The sequence below is a fragment of the Dipodomys merriami genome, unplaced genomic scaffold (assembly GCF_024711535.1).
Source record: "Dipodomys merriami isolate MVZ:Mamm:240054 unplaced genomic scaffold, mDipMer1.0.p SCAF_33, whole genome shotgun sequence".
Classification (NCBI taxonomy): Eukaryota; Metazoa; Chordata; class Mammalia; order Rodentia; family Heteromyidae; genus Dipodomys; species Dipodomys merriami.
Window position 1 is genome coordinate 1168419 of NW_027204826.1, and position 26922 is coordinate 1195340.

At 56.6% G+C, this 26922-nt stretch overlaps 1 protein-coding gene and 1 non-coding gene across 2 annotated transcripts in view; one reads left to right on the forward strand and one right to left on the reverse strand.

Moving 5' to 3' along the window:
* The first annotated feature begins 957 nt into the window (after positions 1 to 957).
* Adamts7 (ADAM metallopeptidase with thrombospondin type 1 motif 7) overlaps positions 958 to 26922 on the forward strand; it is a 35655-nt gene continuing 9690 nt past the window's right edge. Inside the window, exons 1-13 of the mRNA XM_070042781.1 lie at positions 958 to 1054; positions 7804 to 8168; positions 9648 to 9801; positions 11421 to 11620; positions 13567 to 13647; positions 15451 to 15575; positions 16965 to 17114; positions 17878 to 18021; positions 23100 to 23244; positions 24063 to 24155; positions 24827 to 24972; positions 25800 to 25969; positions 26050 to 26183. Of these exons, the coding sequence (XP_069898882.1) occupies positions 958 to 1054; positions 7804 to 8168; positions 9648 to 9801; positions 11421 to 11620; positions 13567 to 13647; positions 15451 to 15575; positions 16965 to 17114; positions 17878 to 18021; positions 23100 to 23244; positions 24063 to 24155; positions 24827 to 24972; positions 25800 to 25969; positions 26050 to 26183 (2004 nt within the window). The remainder of the gene's footprint in view (positions 1055 to 7803; positions 8169 to 9647; positions 9802 to 11420; positions 11621 to 13566; positions 13648 to 15450; positions 15576 to 16964; positions 17115 to 17877; positions 18022 to 23099; positions 23245 to 24062; positions 24156 to 24826; positions 24973 to 25799; positions 25970 to 26049; positions 26184 to 26922) is intronic.
* LOC138842157 (small nucleolar RNA U13) lies at positions 4800 to 4904 on the reverse strand. The gene has a single exon (XR_011376609.1). It is a non-coding gene; the product is annotated as a small nucleolar RNA U13 (small nucleolar RNA).

A 26922-nucleotide genomic window follows, 5' to 3' on the forward strand; every position in this document is an offset into this window, starting at 1 on the left:
AAAGGGAGCTAGAAGTGAAGGACTTCAGTACGTGTGAGATTGAAATACGTGGGTCTCTGAGGCGGTGTGTATGTGTGTGTGTGGGGGTGACCCAAGACTGGAGGGTGGGGGTCCCCACCTGTCCTGCAGGCCACCGGGCCGAGTGCGCTGCTCCTGGCGGCTAAGGGGGCATCTGCAGCCGCAGGTGCGCGCCAGGGCCCAGGCCCGGGGGTGAGGCTGGGGCTGGAGGGGACCCGCGGAAGGAGGGAGGAATCCAGAGACTCCCTGCTTGACCTCGGGGATCCTGCTGTCCCTGCACGACCCCTGATCCCACTCGGGACCCCCCGCCCTGCGTCCCGCGCCTGGGCCTAGGACCCTTCAAGGACGCCTCCTCCCTCCCGCGCAGAGCCTGGGATAGGGTTCCACCCCGCTCCGTCGCCAGGGGGCGCGCTCGGCCTTGCGGGCGGCTGCTCCGGAGCAACACCCGCCGGGTTCCTGGCACCACCCACCAGGAGGGGCGGGGGCACACAGGGGGCGTGGTCCTATGGCGGAGGCGTGACCAGGCACCAATCAGTGGGGCGTGGCCGGAGTGTGGGCGTGGCCACGCTTCCGCGGGGCATAGCCGGTAGTGGGGCGTGGCCACGCTCCGGTGGGCGGAGTCTGGCGGCGGGGCGGGGCCAGGCGCCGGCGGGGCGGGGCGTCCCTCCCTGCCCCTCGCTCTCCCTCCCTCCAGTTCTTTCTCTCCTTCTCGACTTCTTGTCTTTTCTTCGCCTCCGCCGGCCGAGGGGGGCGGGCCTTGCAGCCTTTTGTTGCCCGAGGACTTAGCGCCGCTGCCCTGCACCGCGGCCGGGACCCCGAGAGTTTGCACGCGGCTGGGCTATGCTCTGAGTGGGACCCGGGACCAGGCTGGGACCGGACGGCGCGGCCGGGGATCGAGACCAGGGGGTGGCGGGGGTGGGGGCGGCCGCCCGCCGGGCCATGCACGGCCGGCCAGGTCCCCGCAGCCCCGCGCGGCTGCGCCTCCTCCTCCTGCTCCTCTGCGCCCTGACGCCCGGCGCCCCCGGACTCGCACCAGGTGGGTGCCGGCCCCGCGCCCTCCCCGCGCCCGGCCCGCGTGACCCCCGCCCGGGCCCGGGTGAGGACGGGCAGCGGAGCGCCGCTGTGCCCCGGGGTGCTCCCCCACCCCCGACAGCAATCGCGGCACAGACCCCTGATTCTTTGGCCTGGAACCAGCCCCGATCACCCTCGGGGGTCCGGCTTCCCCCTCGGGGTCCAGCCTCTCCATCGGGGGGGGGTCCGGCTTCCCCACCCGGGGCGCAGCAGGGCGCGAACCCCGAGGACAGCTGCGCCGCGCGCGCAGGGTCCGATTCCATCCCAGCCTGGGGCGGCGTGGGCAGAAGGGGGGCGCCATGGGGGGCGCCATGGGCGGGGGCGCGCCATGGGGGGCGCCATGGGCGGGAAGGCGCCTTGGGGCGAGGGGGGGTCCCCGGACCGCCGTCCCCGCCTCGGCTCGGCCTCGGGGCGCCCGGGGCTCCCCCGCAGCCCCGGCACTTCCTGCCTCCCCCTCCCCCCGGGCCGCGCCGCCGGCCGGCGCTTCTTCCTCTCCCCCTCCCCCGGTTCGCCCCGCCGCCCCGCCCCGCCGGTCTCCCGCGAATCTCTGGCTCCCATCCAGGCCCTGGTTCGAGGGCGACCTGCGGGGAAGCTGCGCTCCCGGCGCGTCCGGAGCGCTGGGCCTGGGGATGAGGGTTTGGGGGGTATAGGGTCCCCCCAGACCCCCCACTCCGTCCAGGGTCCAGGGGGGTGGCGAGGGGCGCATCTGCCCGTGAGGGATCGCGGGCCTGCTGAGGGAAACTGAGGCAGGAGGATGGATGGTCTGTGAAGGAGAGGGGCCGGGGCTCCCGGGAGGGGACAGCTCGTTTCTGGGGCCCGTGCAGGGGGCGCGGGGGCCGGGCTGGGTTGGGGGAGCCACGGAGGGGGGCCTCTGAGGGGAGGAGGCTTTTGGTCCAGCGGCTCTGGGCGTTTTAGTGAGCATCTGCTAGAGACAGTCTCATCTGTCCAGCATCTCCTGCACAGCCCTGGCGAGGCCGGGATGGGGAGGCCGGGCGCGGGGCCGAGGGCGCCAGGGACCCGCAGCGTCTGACCCAGCGCTGCCCGCAGGGGGGGGGGGAGGGCGCTGGAAAGTGGGTCCCCCCCTCCCAGGGAGCAGCAGCTGCCCTTGCAGGCCCTCTGGCAGCTGTGGAAAGAGGCAGTGCTGGGCCAGGAGACGCGGCTCACGCCTGTCATCCCAGCTCCTCAGAAGGCTGAGGTCTGAGGATCGCGGTTCAAAGCCAGCCTGGGCAGGAAAGGCTGTGGGACTCTTACCTCCAGTGAACCACCAGGAAACCGGAAGTGACTCAAGTGGTCCAGCTTAGTACTAGCCTTGAGCTGAAGAGCGAGGGACAGCTCCCAGACCCTGAGTTCAAGTCCCAGGACAACAAACCCCCAAACCCCAAAAATCCATTGCTGGAGAAGAGTTCGTCATCCATCATATGCCCAGGCGCTGAGTTTAAGCCCCAGGACCCAAAAAACCCACAAACATCAGTGCTGGAGAAGTGTTTGTCACCATAGGTTCTTAAATGAGATAAGGCACATGGGTGGCTTGTAATAGGAACTACCATGGATTAATTTCTTGTAGGGTTAAGGGGGTCTCTCTCCAATGAATCCTCAAAGTTGGACCAGGCAGGCAGGCAGGAGCTAATCCCTACAGGGGAAGAAGACTGTCCAGTGTCCGTCTTTGGAGTCTTTTTTTTGTTCGGTCGTGGGGCTTGAACTTTGGGCCTGGGCGCTGTCCCTCAGCTCTTCAGCTCAAGGCTAGCACTCTACCACTTGAGCCACAGTGCCACTTCCAGTTTTCTGGTGGTTCATTGGAGATAAGAGTCTCATGGACTTTCCTGCTTGGGCTGGCTTTGAACCACAACTCTCAGATCTCAGCCTCCTCAGTAGCTAGGATTATAGGGAAGAGCCACCGGTGCCCAGGCCCTCCCTTTTCTCCTCTCCTCTCCTCTCCTCTCTTCTCCTCTCTTCTCCTTTCCCTCACTCCCTCCCTCCTTCCCTCTTTCTCTAGCTGCAAATTTTGATCCTCAGATCTCAGGCTCTTGAGTAGTTAGGATGATAGGTGTGAGCCACCAATGGCCAGTTGAATGCTTACCTTCTTTGAAATGAAAGAAGGGAAAATGTATTCTGACCATCATAGTCCAGAGTCTGCCTGGGCACCAGTGTGCATACACTGTTGTGATAGCCGTTTACAGAGGAAGATCTATGTCACTCACCTATGGTGCTCTATTCATCTTAAAATACAAGTTTATTGTGATTAAGTTGTACAGAGGGGTCATCGTTCCATAAGTCAGATAATGAGCCAGGTGCTGGTGGCTCACTCCCGTAATCCTAGCTACTCAGGAGGCTGAGATTTGAGGATCATGGTTCAAAGCCAGCTGGGGCAGGAAAGTCCATGAGACTTATCTACAATAAACCACTAGAAAACTGGAAGTGGCGCTGTGGCTCAAGCGGTAGAGCGCTTGCCTTGAGCTGAAGAGCACAGGGACAGCACCCAGGCCCAAGCCCAGAGTTCAAGCCCCATGACCAACAACAAAAACAAAAAGAGTCAGATAGGGCTGGGAAGGTGGCTCAGTGGTAGAGCGCTTGCCTTGCATGCCTTAGGCCCTGGGTTCGATTCCTCAGCACTACATAAGCAAAAAGAAAAAAGCCAGAAGTGGCGCTGTGGCTCAAGTGGTAGAGCGCTAGTCTTGAGCTGAAGAGCTGAGGGACAGCGCCCAGGCCCAGAGTTCAGGCCCCATGACCGGACTCCCCCCCCCAAAAAAAAAAGTCAGATAATGAATATATATATATATATATATATATATATATATATATATATATATATATATATGGGGAGAGAGAGCGAGAGAGAGAGAGAGAGAACGTTGCCTTGCCATCGCTTTCCCCCATTTCCCGCTCCTGTCCCTGCCTAGCCACAGGTTGCACGGTTCACTTTCCACATCGTGTCTGCTGAGTCTGGATTCTCCACCTCTGCAGGGCTGGAGGTCCTCGGAAGTGCTGGATGGGAGCTCAGGCTCTTGAGAGGGAGACTAGGGTCAACGTGATGTTGGGTGTTTATTTCTGACATAGAAACTTCCACATGACAGCCCAGTCACCCAGGGGTGATATGCAAAGTATTTAACTCTGAGTGTGGTAATCATGACTTGGCAGGGCATACTCAGCACGAGCCACCAGCAGCCCTGGGAGAGGGGTGCGGGTAATGTAGAGCATCTGCTGTGGTCTTGGCAGAGTTGTTAACTCTGCCTTCTGCTCCCAGAGTACTCAATGGACTAGAGCCTGCAATTATGTGTTGCCAACACTAGGTGGTGCTAGTTCAGTCACCGAGGTCTCTACTGGAACTCTACCTTTTTTTTTTTCATTTTCCTTTTGAAGGTACTAGAGTGTTTTACTTGAGCCACGCCTCCAGCACTGCTCTTTATTGTTGTGTTATTTTGGAGAGGGATTTTTCTGTCCAGGCTGGCCTCCAACTGTGATTTTTTTGGATATCCGCCGCCTGAGTTGCTAGGATTACCAGAAGTTGGCCATCAGCATGTAGGGAGGTGTTTTGTTTTGTGGGTTTTTAATTTTGTTGTAGACTTACGGTGCCCAACCCGCCTTTAAAAGTATTTTAAGTTGAAGTGCTGGTGGCTTATGCCTGTGATCTTGTTTAGAAGGCTGAGATCTGAGGATTGCAGTTCAAAGCCAGCCTAGGCAGGAAAGTCTGTGAGCCTTTTTTTTTTTTTCCACATCAGACTGGTAATGTGCCCACGTTGGAACAAGGTTTAGAAGGGGGCACACGTCATGCAAGTGCGTGAGAACCCAATCATCACACTTATGAACCGGAAAAGGATCTCTGTGACTTTTATGTCCAATGAATCACCAAAAAAAAGCCAGAAGTGATGCTGTGGCTTTGGCACTGTCCTTAGCTTTTTTGTGTGGCTTTGAGAATCGGTTCTGCTCCTCTAGCTGTGTGACTTTATAGTGTTCTCTGGACCTCTCTGAGGCCTCCTTTGTTTTCTTACCAAGAAAGCAGTCTGTCTGGTAGACCGTACTACAAGTGTCCTAACTTGGCCAAAGGGATCATGAGTTCTGGAGAATCCATAAATTTGCATGGATTAAGTTGTGGAGCACCAGATGAGCAAACACAGGGTCCTGAGTTCAAACTCTGGTCTTCAAAAAAAACAACAACAACATAAACTTGGATGGGAAAATATTTACATCTGTAGATTGTTTAACCTCTTAAATGAAATTTGGCATTCCCTTCAACTATGATTATCATTAAAATTCTATCACTATTACCAGCACCTATGGTTTTTGTTACCTGTATTTTAAACAAACAAGTAGTTTTCTGGTATCATTTTGTTTGTAGTTGGTGTCTGGTAGGAGATTTATTTATTTATTTATTTATTTTTGGGTCTGGTTGTGGGGCCTGAACTCTGGGCCTGGGCGCTGTCTCTCAGCTCTTCAGCTCAAGGCTAGCGCTCTACCACTTGAGCCACAGTGCCACTTCCGGCTTTTTTCTTTTTGCTTATATGGTGCTGGGGAATTGAACCCAGGGCCTCAGGCATGCAAGGCAAGCGCTCTACCACTGAGCCACCTTCCCAGCCATGGTAGGAGATTTATTATGCTCATCACCAATCACAGATGACCATCATTGTTAGATCTGCCATTAGATTTGTGCACATGTGCACTTGTGTACAATGGACTTGAACTCAGGACCTGGGCGCAATCCCTTAGATGTTTCAATCAAGCCTGGTGCTCTACTACTTCAGCCACAGATCCAGCTCCACTTCTGGCTTCTTGGTGGCTAATTGGAGATAAGAGTCTCACGGACTTTTCTGTGTAGGCTGGCTTCGAACCTTGATCCTCAGATCTCTCAGCCTTACTGAATGGCTAGGATGACAGATGTGAGCCATTGGCACCTGGCTTAGATCTTGTTAAATAAATTAATAAAGGACCACATAAAAGTTGCACATTCCACTTCAAAAATTATTTGGGGGCTGAGGAGGTGGCGTAGTTAGAGTGCTTGCCTTGCATACATGAAGCCCTGGGTTTGATTCCTCAGTACCACATACACAGAAAAAGCCAGAAGTGGCGCTGTGGCTCAAGTGGTAGAGTGCTAGCCTTGAGCAAAAGAAGCTCAGGGACAGTGCCCAGGCCCTGAGTTCAAGCCCAGGACTAGCAAAATAAATAAATATTTGGAAAACAGTAGTGGAACTTAAATTTTATACTTTTTTTTTTAGTGCTAGTGGAGGTTTGAACTCAGGATTTCATGTCTGCCAGGCAGGTGCTTGAGCCATACCCCTTATTTTGATAAGCATATGTCAGTATTATTGTGGGAACCCCTGTGCATTTTATTTTATACACTTACAATATTAATATTATTCTGAAAATGGATACATACCAAAAAACTCCAAACAAAAATACACACACACACACACACACACACACACACACACACACACCAAAACAAAAACAACACTAAACATTCCTGCCTTCCTGGGCAATGGTCAGAAGATAATGCCAGGGGAAGAAAGCTTTTCTAGTTGCTAAGGGTCAGAGCAGAGATCTGAAGGTGGGTTTTTTTTTGTTTTTATTTTTTTCCTTTTCCCCAGCCCTGGAACTTTCTTCAAGTAAGTAGGCCCTTGCATGCAGCGGGCAGAAGCCAGATCTGCGTGGTTGCAGTTGTCTGAGGAGCCAGGCCGCCTTGCCTGGGTGGTCTCCTCTCCTCCCTCCACCTCAGGAAGCCTGGAGAGACACTCCCCGTGCCAAGAGCACATTCCATAACCACCAGCCACACAGTCATCATAGTAACAAAGGCTGTGTGTGTGTGTGTCCATGAGCATGTGCGTGCTGGTCCTGGGGCTTGAACTCAGGACCTGGGCGCTATCTGTCTGTGAGTGTTCTCATTCAAGGCTAGCCTTGTACCATTTGAGCCACAGCTCCACTTCCGGCTTTTCTGGTGGTTCATTGGAGATGAGAGTCTCGTGGGCTTTCCTGCCCAGGCTGGCTTTGAACTGTGATCCTCAGATCTTAGCCTCCTGAGTAGCAGAGGTGACCGGCGTGGGGGGGGGGGGTGCCCAGCAGGATGTGGTTGGTTTTGAGCAGTTGCTGGTGGGCAGTGCCAGCAGGGAGACCTGGGTAGAACCTACTGCCAGCCAGGGACTGGTGGCTCACGCCCTTAACACTTAGCAGTACTCCAGAGGCTGAGATCTGAGGATGGCAGTTCAAAGCCAGTCAAGACAGGAAAGTCTGTGAGACTTTCCAATTAACTGCCAGGAAAGTCCCGGGTGGAGCTGTGGCTCCAGTGGTCCAGCTTTGAGGCAGAAAAAAAGCTAAGGGAGAGCATCCAGGCTCTGAGTTCAAATCCTAGTACACTCGCACACGCGTGTACACATACCTGTTGCAGTGGTGCAGATAGATCGAGGCACTGAGTGATGAACTAGCAGAAGAGGAAGCGCAATGAGGATTAGACTCTGACTCCCACGGCCCTGCTCTTCGTGTGTGTGCACGCATGTGCACTAGCATTGGAACTGGGCCTGGGTGCCATCCCTTAGCTTTTTCTCTCAAGGCGGGCGCTCTACCGCTTGAGCCACAGCGCCACCTCCGGTTTTCTGGTGGTTCATTGGAGATCAGCGTCTCCGGGCCTCTCCCGCCGGGGCTGGCTTTGAACCGCGATCCTCAGCTCTCAGCCTCCCGAGTGGCTGGGGTGACCGGCCCGTCTCACGGCGCTCCCGTCCCGTCCCGCAGGCGCGGGCCCCGGGGCCGTGGTGTACCCGGCGCGCGTGGACGCGGACGGCGCCTTCCTGTCCTTCGAGCTGCGGCCGCGGGCCCTGCGCCGCAGGGCGGCCGGGCCGGGGGCCGCGGAGGCCGGGCAGGCCGGGCCGGGACGCGCGGCCCCGGCCTTCTACGCGCTGCGCTTCCGCGGGCGGCGGCTGCGCTTCCGCCTGGCCCCGAACCCGCACCTGCTGGCGCCCGGCTTCGTGAGCGAGACGCGGGGCGGCGGGGGCCTGCGCGGGGCCCGCATCCACGCCCGCGCGCCCGCCTGCCACCTGCTGGGCGCCGTGCGCGGGCCCGCGCTCGGCCGCGCCGCCATCAGCGCCTGCCACGGCCTGGTGAGTAAGTGTGCAAGTGTGCAGGGGGGGAGGGCGGGGCGTGGAGGGCCCCCGGGGGGCTGTGGGGGGCCCAGGTGTGGGGGGGTGCGGGGGCCTGGCCGGGTGGCTGCCGCCTTCCTCCTCCAGCCGGGCGGTCAGTCCTGGGTAGCAGCTCAGAATCCAGCTCACCACCGGCATCCCAGCTGCTCAGGAGGCTGAGAGCTGAGGATCATGGTAGATAAATCCAAGAGACTCTCACTTCCAATTCACCAGCAAAAAAGCTAGAGGTGGAGCTGTGGTCCAAGGGGTAGAGAGCCAGCCTTGAGTGAAAATGCTCAGAGACAGCACCTAGGTCCTGAGTTCAAGTGTGCGCACACACACAGACACAGACACACAGAAACACACACTATTCAGGTTAGGTTGGGTACCTGTAATGCTAACTCAGGAGGCTGAGATAGGAAGATGTCCATTCAAAGCCAGACTAGGCAGGAAAGCCTAAAGCCTGTGAGACTTGTCTCCAATGAACCACCAAGAAGCTGCAAATGGAGCCATGGCTCAAGTGGCAGACCACTAGTCTTGAGGGGAAAAAAGCTACCGAGAGACGGTATCCAAGCCCCAAGTTCAAGGTCCCAGTGCTGGCACAGAAAAGGAAGGGAAGGAAAGAAGGAGGACAGGACAGGCAAATGAAGGGGCGGCAGCAGGCTGCAAGTCCCAGTGTGGCCAGACACGGGTGAGGACAGCTCACTAACTTACACAGTGCTCTGCCCTGAGCCCCGGGTACACCATGCTGTTGGCCGTGAGCATCTTGGTGGCTTGGGTGTGGGCAGAGATGCTTCTGGAGTGATTCATCGCCTGCGGGAGAGACAGGGCTGAGCTGGGGCTCTGGCTGGGTGGAGGGGACACACTGGCTGGAGTCAGAGGGAATGCCAAGGGGTGTAGAGCCGCCTGGAGGCCCGAGCAGCACTGTCCCAGCTCAAGATGACAGTTGGTACACAGAGGCCACCATCTTGTCAGTTTATTCACAGATTCCCCATTCTGGGTGGATGTGGGGAGCAGCCTCCTCTGGGAGGGGTTCCTGAGCCTCATTTTGAAAGTTCTGGCTGGGGAGGAAAATGGCAGGCTAGAACATTCCAGGCAGAGATACAGAGGAAGTGTTCACGCCTGTCATCCCAGCTGCTCAGGAGGCTGAAATCTGAGGATCACTGTTTGAAGCCAGCCTGGGCAGGAAAGTGTGAGAATCTTATTTTCACGTAACCACACATACACAGAAAAATAAGCCACAAGTGGAGTTGTGTGTTGCTCAAGTGGTAGAGCATCTGCCTTGAGTGATCAGACCAAGTGAGAATGTGAGGCCCTGGGTTCAAGTCCCGGTACTCTGTACACACACACACACACACACATCAGTGTGGGAATGAGTGAAGTATGACTTAGCTGGGGAAGGTGGGAGGGGCTGCCAGTGCATGCACCCCCACTTCTGTGACCCTGATATTTTCGCCCTAGAAAGGTGTATTCCAGCTCTCCAACGAGGACTACTTCATAGAGCCACTGGAGGGAGCCCCAGCCCGGCCAGGCCATGCGCAGCCCCACCTGATATACAAGCGCCAGACCCCTGAGCATCAAGGCTCTGGGGCTCCGGGTACCTGTGGGGTACAAGGTATGTTCCTCTTTGGAGACACAGGAGGGCCTTTTTTTTTTTTTTTTTTTGGTCAGTCGTGGGGCTTGAACTCAGGGCCTGGGCACTGTCCCTGAGTGTTTTTGCTCTAGGCTTGTGCTCTAGCACCTTGAGCCACAGCGCTATTTCCCAGCTTGTTGTCAGTTAATTAGAGATAAAAGAGTCTCTCAGGCTTTCCTGCCCTCGATTGACTTCAAACCATGATCCTCAGATCTCAGCCTCCTGAGTAGCTGGGATTACGGGCATGAGCCAATAGCCCAAACCTTGAGGTGTCCTGTGAGCCTACAGCTCTGGCCTTTCAGGTCTGCTCCAGCCGATCAGCCGGGACTAACTCTCTTTGTTCTCTCTCATCTCTCTTCCTGGCTTTGGGGCTCTTTGTCCCTCCCCCGTCCCCAGCTCCCTCCTCATAGATGAGCACCCCCTTTCCTGCCCGCCTCACTTTCACCCTGGAGTAACTGGCCTCTGTCAATGGAGTGGCTGATGTTCTAGCCTCAAGCTGCCCACAGCCCAAGGACTGCCAGAAACATCCATGAAGGCAAACCCCTTGACCTCAGTTTCCCTAGTTGCCTGGGCGAGTTTTGGGCAGTCTCCTCAGACTGGGGTCTGACTGTGGAGTCTGCCTGTGCTGGGAGACGCTGACACCTGGATAAAGGAGGGGGAAACTGAGTCAGGGGCTCCGTTTCTTGCTTTGCTGGTACGGATGCTGGGGCCTGAACTTAAGGTTTTGGGTGCTCTCCTTTAGCTTTTTAAACAAGGATTTTCCTCTACCACTTGAGCAATACCTCCACATAAGTGGAGGCTTTTGTTTGGTGGTTTGTTGTGGTTAAGCATCAGCCAAGTGGGCTGGGAAGGTGGCTCAGTGGTAGAGTGCTTGCTTCGCATGCAAGAGGTCCTGAGTTCAATTCCTCAGCACCACATAAGCAGAAAAAGCCAGAAGCGGTGTTGTGGCTCAAGTGGTAGAGCTCTAGCCTTGAGCTGAAATGCTGAGGGACAGCGCCCAGGCCCAGAGTTCAGGACCCATGACCAAAAAAAAAAAAAAAAAAGAACCGGCCAGGCATCAGTGGCTCATGCCTATAATCCTAGCTACTTGGGAGGCTGAGATCTGAGGATCAAGGTTCAAAGCCAGCCTGGGCAGGAAAGTCTGTAAGACTTATCTCCAATGAACCACCAGAAAACCAGAAGTGGTCCTATGGCTCCAAGTGGTACCTTGAGCTGAAGAGCTCAGAGACAGCACCAAGGCCCAGAGTTCCAGCCCCACAATGACACACACACACACACACACACACACACACACACACACACACACACACACACACACACACACACACAGAATCTCACAGACTTTCTACCTGGGGTTGGTTTCAAATTATGATCCTCAGATCTCGGCCTCCTCAGATCTCAGCCTCCTGAGTAGCTAGGATTACAGGCACGGCTTAACACTTCTCAAGCTGGGACTAAGGCAGATTGTCCTGGGAATCCCAGTGACAGGGTGAAGGTTGCACAGCATGGACCCAGTAGGGAAGTCCCGGGTCTTTTCCCTCCTCCCTGCACTGTTTCCATGGGTCTAAGAGAGCTCACTCATCTTACCCCACCCCGTCCAGGGCCCACGGGGTCCTCAGACCCGGAGACCCAGCGTGAGCTCTGGGAGCAGCGTCAGCGGCGCCAGCAGTCCAGGCGCATGCAGCCACGCTCGGTCAGCAGGGAGAAGTGGGTGGAGACGCTGGTGGTGGCTGATAGCAAAATGGTGGAGTATCATGGGCAGCCGCAGGTGGAGAGCTACGTGCTGACCATCATGAACATGGTAAGCTTGCTGTGGGAGGGGCAGGGGAGATGGGGGGCAGGAGAGGGTGTCCTGGTGAGTGGACCCCAAAGCTGGGCCCTAAGCAGGAAGGGCTTCAGGCTCCTGAGAACCAGGTGGGGTCCTTAGAAAGGGCAGTTTTTAAGCAGGGGGGTAGGGGGTGGGGTAGGGGAGTGGGGGGGGAGGGTGGGCAATGTAATCCAAGCTACTCAGGAGACTGAGATCTGAGGATCATGGATTGAAAGCCAGCCGGGGCAGGCAAGTCCGTGAGACTCTATATCTTCAATGAACCAGCAAAAAGCCAGATGCTTAACTGTAATCCCAGCTACTCAGGAGGCTGAGATTTGATGATCTTGGTTCACAGCCAGCCCAGGCAGGAAAGTCCATGAGACTCTTATCTCCCACGAACCAGCAAAAAACTAGAAATGAAGCTATGGCTCAAGTGGTAGAGCTCCAGCCTTGAGAAAAAAACCTAGGGACAGCGTTCAGGCCCTGAGTTCAAGCCCCAGGATGGGCAAATAAAGAAAAAAGAAAGGGCAGTTGTGCAGGGTGCTGGCCCAAGGGGCTTTTAGACCCTATCCCTTGCGTTTGTCCCAGCTGCCCAGAGTGCTGGGCAGAGTACCACTGGCGGGGGTACTCCAGGCTCCACCTACCTCCCCTGCCTCCGCTGGCCACCATCCCACACCGGCCTCTGGGGTCCTGGGGTCCGGCCATCACTGTGTGGCTGTAAGTCAGGGTCAGCCGCCGCCATTCTGATGCCCCTGCCTGCTTGGCCCCCACTGCCCGTGTTCTCACCCGCCCAGCAGCCCGGCAGCTTCTCCCCCTGCCATGGCCGCCTCCATGGCTCCTTGGCCCTTAGATCACCTTCCCTGGCCTCTGCCTCGTGTTTGTGTCTCCATGACTTCTCTCAGTCTTTCCAGTGAGGGGAGCCCCCATGTTCAGGCTTCAGGGATGCTGTTAATTGGGTAGATGGGGAAGGTCAAAGCTAGTTGTTTTTTTGTTTTTGCCAGGCCTGGGGCTTGAACTCGGGGGCTGGGAGCTGTCCCTGAGCCTCTCTGTGTTCAAGGCGAGTGCTCTACCACTTGAGCCACAGCGCCACTTCCGGTTTTCTGGTGGTTTATTGGAGATAACAGTCTCACAGACTTTTCTTGCATGGGTTGGCTTTGAACTGTGATCCTCAGACCTCAGCCTCCTGAGCAGCTAGGATGACAGGTGTGAGCCAGGAGCTCCCAGCCCTGCCATTGTTGCTTTGGTCTGACTTAGTCTGGGGTACAGTGCTCATTTTCTACCGGTTATTTTAAAATAAAGTGATATATTGGAAATAGTCCAAGATTCATTCATTCATTCACCAAATCGTTACTGGGAGTGTTGAATAAAGGATCTACAAAGGCTGAGAGCTAGAGAGGGGAAAATTAGATTCAGTACCAGGGGAGAGAACCTATTTCAGGCTGCGGGCACAGTGTGTGCAAAGGTCCTGTGTTGAGAATGGGGAGAGGAGAGGAGGCCAAAGGTCTGGACCAGGCTGGAGCCTCTGTCCTTACTTTGTAAATTGGGAAGGGAGGGAGGGAGGGAGGTGCAGGCCTGTAATCCCAGCACTTAAGATGGGAACTCCACCGGCCTGCACCCCACCTCCAGCCCACCTCCCAGGTCCACTCAGGTGTCCACTTCTTACAGGCTGGTCCTGGCCTCCCCAAAGCAGCATTTAGAGACCCAGACTGTCAGCTGGCTATGTAGAGTAGTGAGATCTGGCAGACGGCTCCAAAGAGCTGTGTGGCTTGGATCACGGCATTGCTGGGGTCGCTGGAGCAGTATGCGTGTGCAGGCCTGGAGACACACAGGATCTGGTGTGTGTCCCTGTGTGCTCAGCCCTGTGTGTGAACATGGGTACACAGGTGAGCCCTGCTTCCTCCTCTCCCCTCTCCCTTCTGTCCCCCCGCTTTCTCTCCCAGGTGGCAAGCCTGTTTCACCACCCTAGCATTGGAAACCCCATCCACATCACCATCGTGCGTCTGGTGCTGCTGGAAGACGAGGTGAGCAGTCACGTGACCGCAGCCCTCGATGCTGACCAGTGTCCTCTCTTATTTTCCTTTTCTTCACCAGTCCTGGGGCTTGCACACAGCCTCTGCGCTCTCCCTGAGTTTTTCTTTTTTTTTCCTCCCCCTCAAGGCTGGCCTAGCGCTCTACCACCTGAGCCACAGCTCCATGTCTAGCTTTTTGGTGTAATTAATTAGTCTCATGGCCGTTCCTGCCTAAGTTGGCTTTGAACCTTAATCCTCAGATCTCAGCTTCCTGAGTAGCAAGGATGGCAGATTTGAGCCACTGCCACCTGGTATGTTTTTTTTTTGCCAGTCATAGGGCTTGAACTCTGGGCCTGGGAGCTGTCCCTGCGCTCTTCAGCTCAAGGCAAGCACTCTACTGCTTGAGCCACAGCGTCACTTCTGGTTTTCTAGTGGTTTATTGGAGATAAGAGTCTCACGGATATTTCTGCCCAGGCTGGCTTTGAACCGCAATCCTCAGATCTCAGTCTCCCGAGTAGCTAAGAAGACAGACATGAGCCCCCGGCGCCCGGCTTCTGTTTTTTTTTTTTTTTCTTTTGATGGTCGTGGGGGCTGAACTCTGTGCCTGGGTGCTGTCCCTCAGCTCTTCAGCTCATAGCCAGCGCCCTACCACTTGAGCTACAGTGCCACTTCCGTCGTTTTTCTGCATATGTGGTGCTGAGGAATCGAACCCAGGGCTTCATGCATGCAAGGCAAGCACTCTACCACTGAGCCAACTTCCCAGCCACACTTCTGTTTTGTCTTTTTTTTTTGGGTCCAGACATGGGGCCTGAACTCTGGGCCTGGGCGCTGTCCCTCAGCTCTTCAGCTCAAGGCTAGCGCTCTACCACTTGAGCCACAGTGCCACTTCCGGCTTTTTCTTTTGGCTTATGTGGTGCTGAGCAATCGAACCCAGGGCCTCAGGCATGCAAGGCAAGCGCTCTACCACAGAGCCACCTTCCCAGCCCCCCACTTCTGGTTTTTTGAGTGGTTTATTGGAGATGAGTCTCATGGACTTTCTTGCCTGGGCTGGCTTTGAACCACAATCCTCAGATCTCAGCCTCCTGAGTAGGTAGGATTACAGGTGTTTGCCACTGGCATCTGGCTCAACCTGGTACTTTTAAAATCTTTTTCCTCTGTCCGTCCTTGGGCTTGAACTCAGGTCCTGCACGCTGTCTCTGAGTGCTTTATATTTTGGTCGGTTGTGGGTCTTAAACTCTAGGCCTGGGCGCTATCCTTGAGCTTTTCAGCTCAAGGAGGGAGCTCTTACCACTTGAGCCAATTCTGGATTTCTGATGATTCATTGGAGATAAGTCTCACAGACTTTCCTGCCCAAGCTGCTTGGAGCTGCAATCCTCAGATCTCAGCCTCCTGAATAGCTAGGATTACAGGCGTGAGCCACCAGCACCCAACCTGAGTGCTTTTGCTCAAGACTAGTGCTCTACCACTTAAGCCAAAGCTCCACTTATGGCTTTTTGCTGGTTCACTGAGGAGATAAAAGAGTCTCATGGACTTTCCTGTCTGGGCTGGCTTCGAACTGTGATCCTCGGATCTTGGCTCCTGAGTAGCTGGATGTCAGCGTGTGTACCGGTGCCTGGCTCGCTCATTTTGGGTCCATGACTCCCCTGGGTCAGGTGTCAGATCTCTCCTACGAGATGTCTGCGGGAGGGGAGGCCCAGCTGGTGAGTGGAGGCCCGGCGGCCTCCCTCCTGTCCCTGGCCTGCGACTCCTCTTGCTCTCAGCACGGGCGCTGCTCTCTTTCGGGCTGAGGCATCCCTGACGGCTCTCTGTCCCCAGGAGGACTTAAAGATCACGCATCACGCGGACAACACCCTAGGGAGCTTCTGCAGGTGGCAGAAGAGCATCAACATGAAGGGAGACAGCCATCCCCAGCACCACGACACCGCCATCCTGCTCACCAGGTACCGCCAGCCCTCCCCGCAGTGCGCATGCGTGGGGGTACAGCCCCGCCTGTGCGCATGCCTGGGGAACTACAGACCCGCCTGTGCGCATGCGTGGGGGTACAGCTCTGCATGTGCGCGTGCCTGGGGAATACAGCCCCGCCTGTGCGCATGCGTGGGGGTACAGCTCTGCATGTGCGCGTGCCTGGGGAGTACAGCCCCGCCTGTGCGCATGCCTGGGGAAATACAGACCCGCCTGTGCGCATGCGTGGGGGCACAGCTCTGCATGTGCGCGTGCCTGGGGAAATACAGCCCCGCCTGTGCGCATGCGTGGGGGGTACAGTTCTGCATGTGCGCGTGCCTGGGGAGTACAGCCTCATGTGTGCGCACGCATGGAGGAACTGCTCTGCTGGGAAGTACAGCCCTGCATGTGCGCATGCGTGGAGGTGGGAACACAGTGCTGCCTGTGCGCATGCGTGGTGGAATACAGTCCTGCCTGTAGGGAGCCTGATTAGCAGGAGGGCTGCAGACCTTTGGCCTACAGCTGGCTTCCACCAGCACTGTGTGTGTGTGTGTGTGTGTGTGTGTGTGTGTGTGTGTGTGGTGGTACAGCACTTGAACTCTGGCCCTGAGTTTGCCAGGTAGGTTCCCTCCCATAGCCTTAGCCTCCTTTTCATCGTGCAGTAATTCTGTTTCTGTGTGTCAGTCCTGGGCTTGAACTCAGGGCTTAGGCACTGTTCCTGAGCTCCTTTTGCTTCAGGCTAGTGCTCTACCACTAGAGCCACAGCTCCAGTTCCATCTTTTTTCTGTTATTATTTCGAGATAAGAGTCTCACAGACTTTCCTCCTCTCTGGCTTCGAGTCACTGATCCTTCAATCTCAGCCTCCTGAGTAGCTAAGATGACAGGCCTGAGCTACCTGTCCTCCTTTTTGCTTTATTTTTCAGGTAGTGGCTTCCATTTTTGCCAGTCTTGGACAGTGATCCTCCGTCTTACATGTCAGCTTGTCAGTTGAGATGAAGTCTCACTGACTTTTCTTTTCCCCCAGGCTGGCCTTGAACCACTATCCTCCACTCTTCACGTCCTGAGTAGCAGGAATTACTGTACTTCCATCACCTATGTAGTTTGTGCATCCACCAGCAGGTGCATCAGAAAGCTAGCTTGTTTAGAGTCCCAGACTCGGAGCGATGCTCCCTCTGCTGGCCTGCAGTGGAGCATGGAGATGGCGCCCCTTATTGTGTTGGGCTCACATCTGCTTCCCAGTTCCCCAGCAGATGTGGGAAGGGTTGTGTGCACTGGGACCCCTGAGCCCAGATGGCCCTGGATGGCCCAGGACAGTAGGAAGCGGAGTGTCCTTTCTGTCCAGTCTTTCCTGGCTTCCTCCAGCCCTGGCCGCTTCTCTGCCTGTGCAGGAAGGATTTGTGCGTGGCCATGAACCGGCCCTGTGAAACCCTGGGCCTGTCCCACGTGGCGGGCATGTGCCAGCCCTTGCGCAGCTGCAGCGTCAGCGAGGACACCGGCCTGCCGCTGGCTTTCACCGTGGCTCATGAGCTCGGCCACAGGTAACCCCCCGCGTGGCCACAGCCACCCTGGCCCCAGCGGGCTAGCCACTTTCACAGGGCACTGCATCCCTGGGGACGGGCAGGGCTGGGCTGGGCTGGGCTAGGGCCAGCTTTAGTTGAACCACATTGTGATAGACAGGAAATCATTCTTTACTTTTTTGTTTTTATGTACCAGTCCTGAGGCTTGAACTCAGGGCCTGGGCACTGTCCCCCACAGTGCCACTTCCAGGTTTTTCTGTGTCGGTGGTACTGAAGAATCGAACCCAGGGCATCATGCATGCTAGGCAAGCACCCCGCCACTAAGCCACATTCCCAGCCCTACAAAGGGGTTTTCAATTCAACGTCAATTTATGAGTACGATGTATTTTGTTGTTGCTGTTTTGTGCTGGTACTTGTTCTTGAACTCAGGGCCTGGGTGCTGTCCCTGAGCTTTTTTTATTTCTTTCTTACCAAAGTGGGTGCTTTACCACTTGAACCACAGCTCCACTTATGGCTTTTTTGCTTGTCAATCAGAGATAAGTCGTAGGCTTTCCTCTCTGGGCTGGCTTCGAACCCAGATCCTCAGATCTCAGCCTCCGAGTAGCCAGGATGACAGGCGTCCAGCTTGAGGCACAGTCATTTCACACCCACATTTTGCTTGAGGGTACTGAGGCTCAGAGAGGGACAGTGACTTTCCCCAGGCCGCCCAGCCCTGGGGAGCCTTGAGGGGGGACGCGCTGCCCGCCGGGCGCTCGCCCACCTGGGTCTGTCTGTATCCTCACAGTTTTGGCATTCAGCATGACGGCAGCGGCAATGACTGCGAGCCCCGTGGGAAACGGCCTTCCATCATGTCTCCACAGCTCCTGTACGACTCGGCGCCGCTCGCCTGGTCCCGCTGCAGCCGCCAGTACATCACTCGGTTCCTGGAGTAAGTCCCGCCCCGCCAGCCCCGCCCCCGCGTCCAGGCCCCGCCCCCTGGCCTGGCCCAGGCTTCTCGGCCCTGCACCAGGCCGCCCCGCCCCAGTCCTCCAGGCCCCGCCCCGCCCCTGGCCCCGCCCCCGCGTCCAGGCCCCGCCCCCTGGCCTGGCCCAGGCTTCTCGGCCCTGCACCAGGCGGCCCCGCCCCAGTCCTCCAGGCCCCGCCCCGCCCCCTGGCCCCGCCCCCTGGCCCCGCCCCCTGGCCCGGCCCAGGCTTCTCGGCCCTGCACCAGGCGGCCCCGCCCCAGTCCTCCAGGCCCCGCCCCGCCCCTGGCCCTGCCCCCTGGCCCGGCCCAGGCTTCTCGGCCCTGCACCAGGCCGCCCCACCCCAGTCCTCCTGGCCCCGCCCCATTCCTCCCGGCCCTACACAAGGCCACCCCGCCCTAGTCCTCCCGGCCACCCCCCAACCCCTGCCCCGCCCCAGGCTTCTCGGCCCTGCCTCAGGCCGCCCCGCCCCAGTCCTCCTGTCCCCGCCCCCTGCATCCTGGCCACGCCCCCTGGACCGCCCCAGGCTTCCCGGCCTGGTGCCCCACCCCAGTCCTCCTGGCCACGCCCCCACCTCCTGGCCCCGCCCCCGCCCCGCCCCAGGTGTCCCGCCCCTGCCTCCTGGCTCCGCCCCATACAGCCCGTCCTCCAGGCCCCGCCCCCGCCTCCCTACCTGCCTGTCAGCCAGGCAGCTAGAGAAGGGATTAGCCAGCCCCATTGCACCCAGACACCGAGAAAAAAAGTACCAAGAAGTAAGTGGTGGGGCGCGAACCCAGGGCCTAGGCCCTGTCCCCGAGCTGCTTTTGCTCAAGGCTAGCCCTCGACCACTTGAGCTACAGTGCCACTTGTGGTTGTCTGGTGCTTCATTGGAGGTAAGAGGCTCAGGGACTTTCTGCCCGGCTGGCTTTGAATCAGGATCCTCAGATCTCAGCCTCCTGAGTAGCTGGTGTGACAGGTCTCAGTCATCAGGGCCATCAGTTCCTGGCTTTTCCTTCAGCAAGAATCTGTGTGGTTTCTCCGAGTGACTCAAGTGTCCCCAGAGAGCAACTGTAGTTATTTATTTTGCCAGTCCTGGGGCTTGAACTCAGGGCCCCAGCATTGTCCCTGAGCTTCTTTTGCTTAAGGCTAGCACTCTACCACTTGAGCCACAGTGCCATTTTCAGCTTTTTCTGTTTATATGGTTTTGGGGAATCGAACCCAGGGCTCCATGTATGCTAGGCAAGCACTCTACCACTAAGCCATGTTCCCAATTCACACTGTAGCTATGTTTTAGGAAGAGCCTCAGACTACAATCCTCCTGATTTCTACCTCCCAAGGAGTCAGGATTACAGGTGTGAGCTACCACAAGAGGCTGATCAATAGCTTTTTTTTTTTTTCTTTTGCCAGTCCTGGGGCTTGAACTCAGGGCCTGGGTACTGTCCCTGAAACTTCTTTTTGCTTAAGGCTAGCACTCTAACATGTGATCCAGAGCACCACTTCTGGCTAGACAAGCACTCTACCACTAAGCCACATTCCCAGCCTTCTGATCAGTACTTCTTAAAAACTTTCAGCTGGGCTCTATTCCCAAGGCCTCCTGGTTTCCAGATTTCTAAGGGGTCCCTTAGTTCTCCATTTCAGAGCCTTCTAGAGTCTGCTTGTCTTTTCTCCCTGGAGGCCCTTGGCTCTCGGCCTCCATCGCTCTACGGAATCAGCTTCTGTTGACATCTGCTTCCCAGCTTTCAGAGTTCTGTCCACATCACTCATGTGTTGTCATTGCTTCTTGCTCCTGCTTTGTCCAGGGCGGATTTATGCCCCGTTTGCCCTTCAGTGCCATCATAGAGACGCTCCAGACACACAGGCGGAGCTCTCTGTGCAGGGTACAGGACATCAGATCTGGTTTTCTAGAAGTCCACTCTGCAATGGGCTTCAAGTGCCCATGAGGGTAAGAGCCGGGCTGCAGGCCATTAGGTCAGCTGGTTAAAACCTGGACAGGGAGCTGGGCCCTGTGAGCACACCTGTCATCCTGGCTACGCTGGAGGCTGAGATCTGAGGATCAGGATTTGAAGCCAGCCCAGGCAGGAAAGTTGGTGAGACTCCTATCTCCAATAGACTACTCAGAAAAATCCAGAATTGGTTCTGTGGCTCAAGTGGTGGAGTATTAGCCATGAACAAAAAGAAGCTTAGAAACAGCACCTAGGCCCTAAGTTCAAGCCCCATGACCAGCAAAAACAAAACAAAAAACCTGGTCTGGGGCCCAGGGCTTGACTCTCAGGGCATATGATTGATCTTCGCCCTTAGGCCTGTACAAATCAGTCTGCTTCATTCAATGAGGGACTGCCGAGAGTCTAACTCATAGTTACCATTGACTACTACTGCTGTATTATTATTATTACTATTATTATTATTAGTTGTTGTTGGTTGTGGGGCTTGAACTCAGGGTATGAGCCCTGTCCCTGAGTCTCTTTGTGCTCAAGGCTAGTGCTCTACCACTTTGAGCCACAGCATGGTTAATTGGAGATAAGAGTCTCAAGGAGACTTTTTTCCTGGGCTGGCTTCTAACCATGACCTTCAGATCTGTTTCCTAAGAAGCTAGGATGACAGGCCTGAGCCACCGGTACCCAGCTCTGCTGTTATTTTTATTTTTTACCATTACCAAGTGACTTCTCACAGGAACTTGAGTCCTAGGGGTGGCTGAAGGGGGAGCATCTCCCCCCACTCCCAGATCCACTGTGAATTCATAATAGCGGGCACCCCAAATACCCTTAGGGTTTGTTCCTAGCCGCCCCACCCAGGCTGCCACTGACCCGGGGACTGGCGGCTACACAAGCTCATTTCTTCATTCAGTTGTTGGAATGTACAGGGGCTTGGCCCAGGGCCTGACGTCAGTAGGAGGGAGAAACTGAGAGCTTGGGCCACCCAGAGCCTCTCAGAGCTCAGGCAGAGGAAGAAAATCACTTCCTGTTGGTTAGGCCACACCTTCCCCTGTCCCTGTGAACCTGGGCTTCGTGACTTTGGCTCTGTGACTTCAGCTCCATGACCTTGGCTCTATGACCATGGCTCTAGGTCTTCGGCTCCACGGCCTTGGCTCCATGACTTTAGCTCTATGACTGCAGTTCCATGGCCTTGGCTCTAGGTCTTCAGCTCCTTGACTTTGGCTCCATGACCCTGGCTCTATGCCTGTGGCTGTAGGTCTTCAGCTCCATGGCCTTTGGCTCTATGACCATGGCTCTCAGTCTTCAGCTCCATGACCGTGGTTCAGGTGGCAAGTGGAAGGAATGGGATGGGCGCAGGAGCACCTGCCTCCCTCCCAAGCTTTGCCTCCTGGCAGAGGCTGCAGCTAGAAACAGCCTGGACCCAGAGAGAATGGGAAATGAGCGAGTGAGCTCAACGCCTGGGGACAGGGGCACTCTCTGAGATCCCAACAACTCTCTGTCTACCAGCCTGTAATCCCAGCTACTCAGGAGACAAGTCTGAGGATTATGGCTCCAAGCCAGCCTGGGCAGGAAAATCCAGGAGATGCTTATCCAGTTAATCGCCAGAAAACCAGAAATTGAGGTGTGGCTCAAAAATTCAAGAGATGGTGTCCAGGCCCTGAGTGTAATGCCCAGAATTGATGTACATGTGTGTGTGTACATGTGTGCACACGCACGCGTGCACACACACACAGAGTCAGGCTTTTATTTCCAATTAACCAGCAAAAAGCCAGAAGTGGAGCTGTCTGTGGCTGAAGTGGTAACATCCTAGCTAGCCTTGAGCAAAAAGCTGAGGGACCTGGCTGGGAAGGTAGCTCAGTGGTAGAGTGCTTGCCTCGCGTGCATGAGGCCCTGAGTTCCATTCCTCAGCACCACATAAACAGAAAAAGCCAGAAGTGGCGCTGTGGCTCAATAGTAGAGCACTAACCTTGAGCTGAGGAGCTGAGGGACAGTGCCCAGGCCCAGAGTTCAAGCCTTCCCTAATACTGGCACCAAAACTAAAGAAATAAAGATCTAAAACTGCTCGGCACACCTCACTGATCTACACACAACTGGATCTGGGCTCTCCAGCCTGTGGGGATGGGCACCAGTGCACATGGGTAACCTTGGGGTGGTCAGCGTGCCCCACGTGATCCCACGTGGTCAGTGTGACCCTGGGGGTGATCAGGGCGTGGAGAGAGGTGGTGGTCCCTGAGGAAGCTCTCTGCATGTGGGAGTCCCTGGATGGGGTGGGGGAGGGCGGTTCAACACCTGCATTGTCCACTCTGGCCTGAGGGGAGTCCCAGAGCCTGGCTGAGGAGGGATAAGGGGCGGGAGGGGGGGTGTTTACGTCCCTTGGATTCCCCCTCCCCCCGCCCCAATCCAGCAACTCCATGTCCAGAACCGGGCAGGGCAGGCGCGGGCGCACAGCTGGCCAGTGGCGCTATGCCGTGCGGAGGACACAATGGGCTTCCTGCAGTCACCGCCACTGGCTGCTCTGAGCTGCTATAATTAGCACTCGGGGAAGGGCCACTCGGGGAAGGGCCGGCCGGGGCAGACATCTGGGGCATGCAATGGGGTGGTGAGCCGGCCAGCGGAAGGAAAGGCCAGCTGCCGGCTGTCCAGTATACACACTGCTGTTAACATGAGAGAGAGAGAGAGAGAGAGAGAGAGAGAGAGAGAGAGAGAGAGAGAGAGAAAGAGAGAGAGAGAGAGAGAGAGAGAGTGTGTGTGTGTGTGAGCATGCGCAGGCACATGCTAGTCCTGAGGCTTGAACTCAATGCCTGAGCACTGTCCCTAACATGTTTCCCTTGAGGCTGGTGCTCAACCACTTGAACCACAGCTCCACTTCTGGCTTTTTGTTGGTTCATTGGAGAAAAGAGTCTCCTGGACTTTTCCTGCCCACACTGGCTTCAAATCACGATCCTCAGATCTCAGCCTCCTGAGTAGCTGGGGTGACAAGGCTCCTGGCTGGAGTTCTCCAGTGCAGAGGCCTTCCTGCGGGGGCCCTCTCGCCCCCCACCCCCACCCGGGGCTCCCCTTCCCCGGGCTCCATGGCGTCCCTGCCGTAACCCCAGCACAGACCCTCATGCGTCCTCCTGTGCCATCTCCAGCCGCGGGTGGGGTGCGTGTCTGGACGACCCTCCCGCCAAGGACGTGATCCGCTTCCCCTCGGTGCCACCCGGCGTCCTGTACGACGTGAGCCACCAGTGCCGGCTGCAGTACGGGGGCTTCTCCTCCTTCTGCAGCGACATGGATGTGAGTGGGGCGCGGGCGGGCTGGGGGCTGGGGGCTGGGGCCAGGGTGGCAGGGGCAGCCTTTGGAAACCAACCTAGAAGACACTGCTTTCTTTGCTTTTGGTCAGTCATGGGGCTTTAACTCATGGCCTGGGCGCTGTCCCTGAGCTCTTTTACTCCAGGCGAGCGCTCTACCACTTGAGCCACAGTGCCACTTCCAGTTTTCTGGTGGCTCATTGGAGATAAGAGTCTCATGGACTTTGCTGCCCAGGCTGGTTTCAAACCATGATCCTCAGATCTCAGGCTCCTGAGTAGTTAGGATGGCAGGCGTGAGCCTCCAGAGCTCAGCTAGAGTCAGTGTGAGTCAATCATTTTACTAGTGGGGGCACTCAGGCTAGACTCTCAGCTAGCTGGGGAAGATAAAAGTTCCACCTGAGGCGGGGTGTCCGGAGTGTGAATCTCCTAAGCCCTGGGAGGGGTGGTATCTGTCCTCAAAGTCCCGCCCAGAGCTCCCAAGACACCTTGTGGTTGGAGCTTTGAGACAGGACTGGAGGTGGAAAAGGTACAGAAGATTGGAGGCAGGGAGGCTGAGATCTGAGGATCACAGTTCGAAACCAGCCCTGGCAGGAAAGTCCATGAGACTCTTATCTCCAATAAGACACCAGAAAACCCGAAGTGGCGCTGAGGCTCAAGTGGTAGAGCACTCGCCTGGAGTCACCAGTGAACCACCCAAAAGCCGGAAGTGGGGAGGTGACTCAAGTGGTAGAGCACCAGCCTTGAGTGGTGGGTGGAGTGGGGTGGGCAGGGAGCGTGGCAATGGCCTGCGCTTGCTCCTCACAGAACGTGTGCCACACCCTTTGGTGCTCTGTGGGGACCACCTGCCACTCTAAACTGGACGCGGCCGTGGACGGCACCCAGTGTGGAGAAGACAAGGTAGGAGGCGCTGCAGCCCACGATCTGGGGGGGTCACGGGCCTGGGGGAGCTTCGTTTCCTGCTGTGCTTTGTTCCAGGGCCAGCCTTCACTTTTGTCTTATGTCCCATGTATTTTCAATTCAGAAAGCAGGTGCTCGATTTTTCTTTCATTTATTTATTTTGTTGGTCATGGGGCTTGAACTCTGGGCTTGGGCGCTGTCCCTCAGCTCTTCAGCTCAAGGCGAGCGCTCTACCACTTGAGCCACGGCGCCATTTCTGGTTTTCTAGTAGTTTATTGGAAATAAGAGTCTTACAGACTTTCCTGCCCAGGCTGGCTTTGAACCATGATCCTCAGATCTCAGCCTCCTGAGTAGCTGGGATTACAGGCGTGAGCCACTGGTGCCAAGCTATTTTTTTTTTAAATTTTCTTGTTGTTGGTGGGGCCTGGCCATTGTCCCTGAGCTCTTTTCCTCAAGGCTGGCACTCTACTACTTGAGCCACAGCTCTCCTTCCAGCCTTGTGCTGGTTCATTGGAGATAAGAGTCTCACGGACTTTCCTGCCCCGCTGGATTCGCACTGAGATCCTCACATCTCAGCCTCCTGGGTAGCCGAGAGGACAGGCGTGAACCACTCCTTGTTCTGACTAGAGTGTGACTGACTGGGTTTGTTCTGCCTCCCTGTGTCTCGGCAGTGGTGTCTCAATGGCGAGTGCGTCCCGGTGGGCTTTGAGCCCAAGGCGGTGGACGGCGGCTGGTCTGGCTGGAGCGCCTGGTCTGCGTGCTCCAGGAGCTGCGGTGTGGGTGTGCAGAGCGCGGAGCGGCAGTGCACTCAGCCCGTGTAAGTGCGGCTGGGCGGCCTGTGGCACCCGGCAGAGGCCGCCAGCCAGACGCAGGGGACCACTCCCAGGGAATTTCTTTTGATTGGTTGTGGGGCTTGAACTCAGGGCTTGGGCTCAAGGCTAATGCTCCTATCACTTTGAACCAAGGCTCCGCTTCTGGTTTTTGATGAATTGGAGACAAGAGTCTGGTGGACTTCCTGCTCGGGCTGGCTTTGAACTGCCATCTTCAGATCTCAGCCTCCTGAGTAGCTAGGATTGATTACAGGCGTGCGCCACTGCACTTGGCCTGGGGCAGTGTCTCTGAAGTGTTCCCTGCTGCTGAACCCCGTTGCAGCCAGGGACAAGTGAGGCTCGTGGGAGACGGTTGGCCAAAGGGAGGCAAGAGAGGGTCATGGTTCGTCCTTCTATCCTGGGCCTCAGAGATCTTAAGAGTTCAAATCCCCTCCCTACCATTCAAGCGAGGGTGTACACGGACTCAGTGAGACAAGGCCCTTTCCTGTGTCCTGGGCTTCAGTGGAGTCAGGCTGGGCTGCGATGTGCACCCCGTGTCCCTGGCTCCTGGCCTGGCTGGGGCTTCCTTTAGACCCGGCCCAGGGCGCTGCCACCAAGAGCAAGTGTGAGGATGCAGCAGGCTCTCAACAGCCCTCATCTCCACTGTGAGTCCCAGCCTCTGAGTCACCTTCTGTAGTGGCGGACACTGACCCAGAGCGCCTGGGCTCCCCATTGCCTCCTCCTTGGGTCTCAGTTTAGGGATGGGGTGTAGTACAAATAAAGGGGTGCAGATCTAGGCCTCCTGGCTCTTCCCCCTCTCCTCCACCCCCCACAGGCCCAAGTACGAGGGCAAGTACTGCGTGGGGGAGCGGAAGCGCTCTCGGCTTTGCAGCCTGCAGGCCTGTCCCCCCGGTTATCCCTCCTTCCGCCAAGTGCAGTGCAGCCAGTTCGACTCCAGGGTCTATAAGGGCCAGCTGCACGCGTGGGTGCCAGTGGTGAATGACGGTGAGTCCAGGGCCCCCCCCATGCCCTGGCTGCCCCCCCAGCCGCCCGCCCCCCGTGACGAGCCCCCCTTGCGCCCCCAGAGCACCCCTGTGAGCTGCATTGCCGGCCGGCCAAGGAGTACTTTGCCGAGAAGCTCCGAGACGCCGTGGTTGACGGTACGCCCTGCTACCCCGGCCGCGCCAGCCGCGACCTCTGCATCAACGGCATCTGCAAGGTTTGCCCGGGGAGCAGGGGGCCCCCGAACCCCCACACACGGTCTCCCCAAATACCAACCCGGAACTCCCACTCCAGCCCAGGGGCCTCTTCCCCATCGGGAAGGGGTTAAAGGGTGGCGCACGACTCTGGGTGCGGGAGTGTTGTGTGGGTAGAACACATCATCATCATCATCATCATCACCATCACCATCATCACTATCATCATCATCATCATCATCACCATCATCACTATCATCATCACCATCATCACTATCATCATCATCACCATCATCACCATCATCACTATCATCATCATCATCATCATCATCACCATCATCATCAGCTTTATTAGCGCCAGTCCTGGGACTTGAACTCAGGGCCTTGTGTTCTTGGCTTGTGGTGGTTGTTTCTCAAGCTGATGCTCTACCACGCGAGCCACAGCGCCACTTCCAGATTTTCGCTGGTTCACTGGAGATGCCAGTCACCTGGGCTGGCTTTGAACTTTGAACACAGTCTTCAGATGGCAACCTTAAGTAGCTAGGATGGCGGGCGTGAGCCGCTGGCACCCACATGGGTGGCATTGTCCCTGTGTCTGGTGACAGCGCTGCACACCCTTGCCAGCTTGTGTTCCCAGCCATGGTTTTTGTCCGTGCATGTGTGTGTGTGTGTGTGTGTGTGTGTGTGTTTCCTGGGGCTTGACCTTGGCCTCATGCTCTTGCTTAGCTGGATCCACTCACGGCTGCTGCTGTACCACTTGAG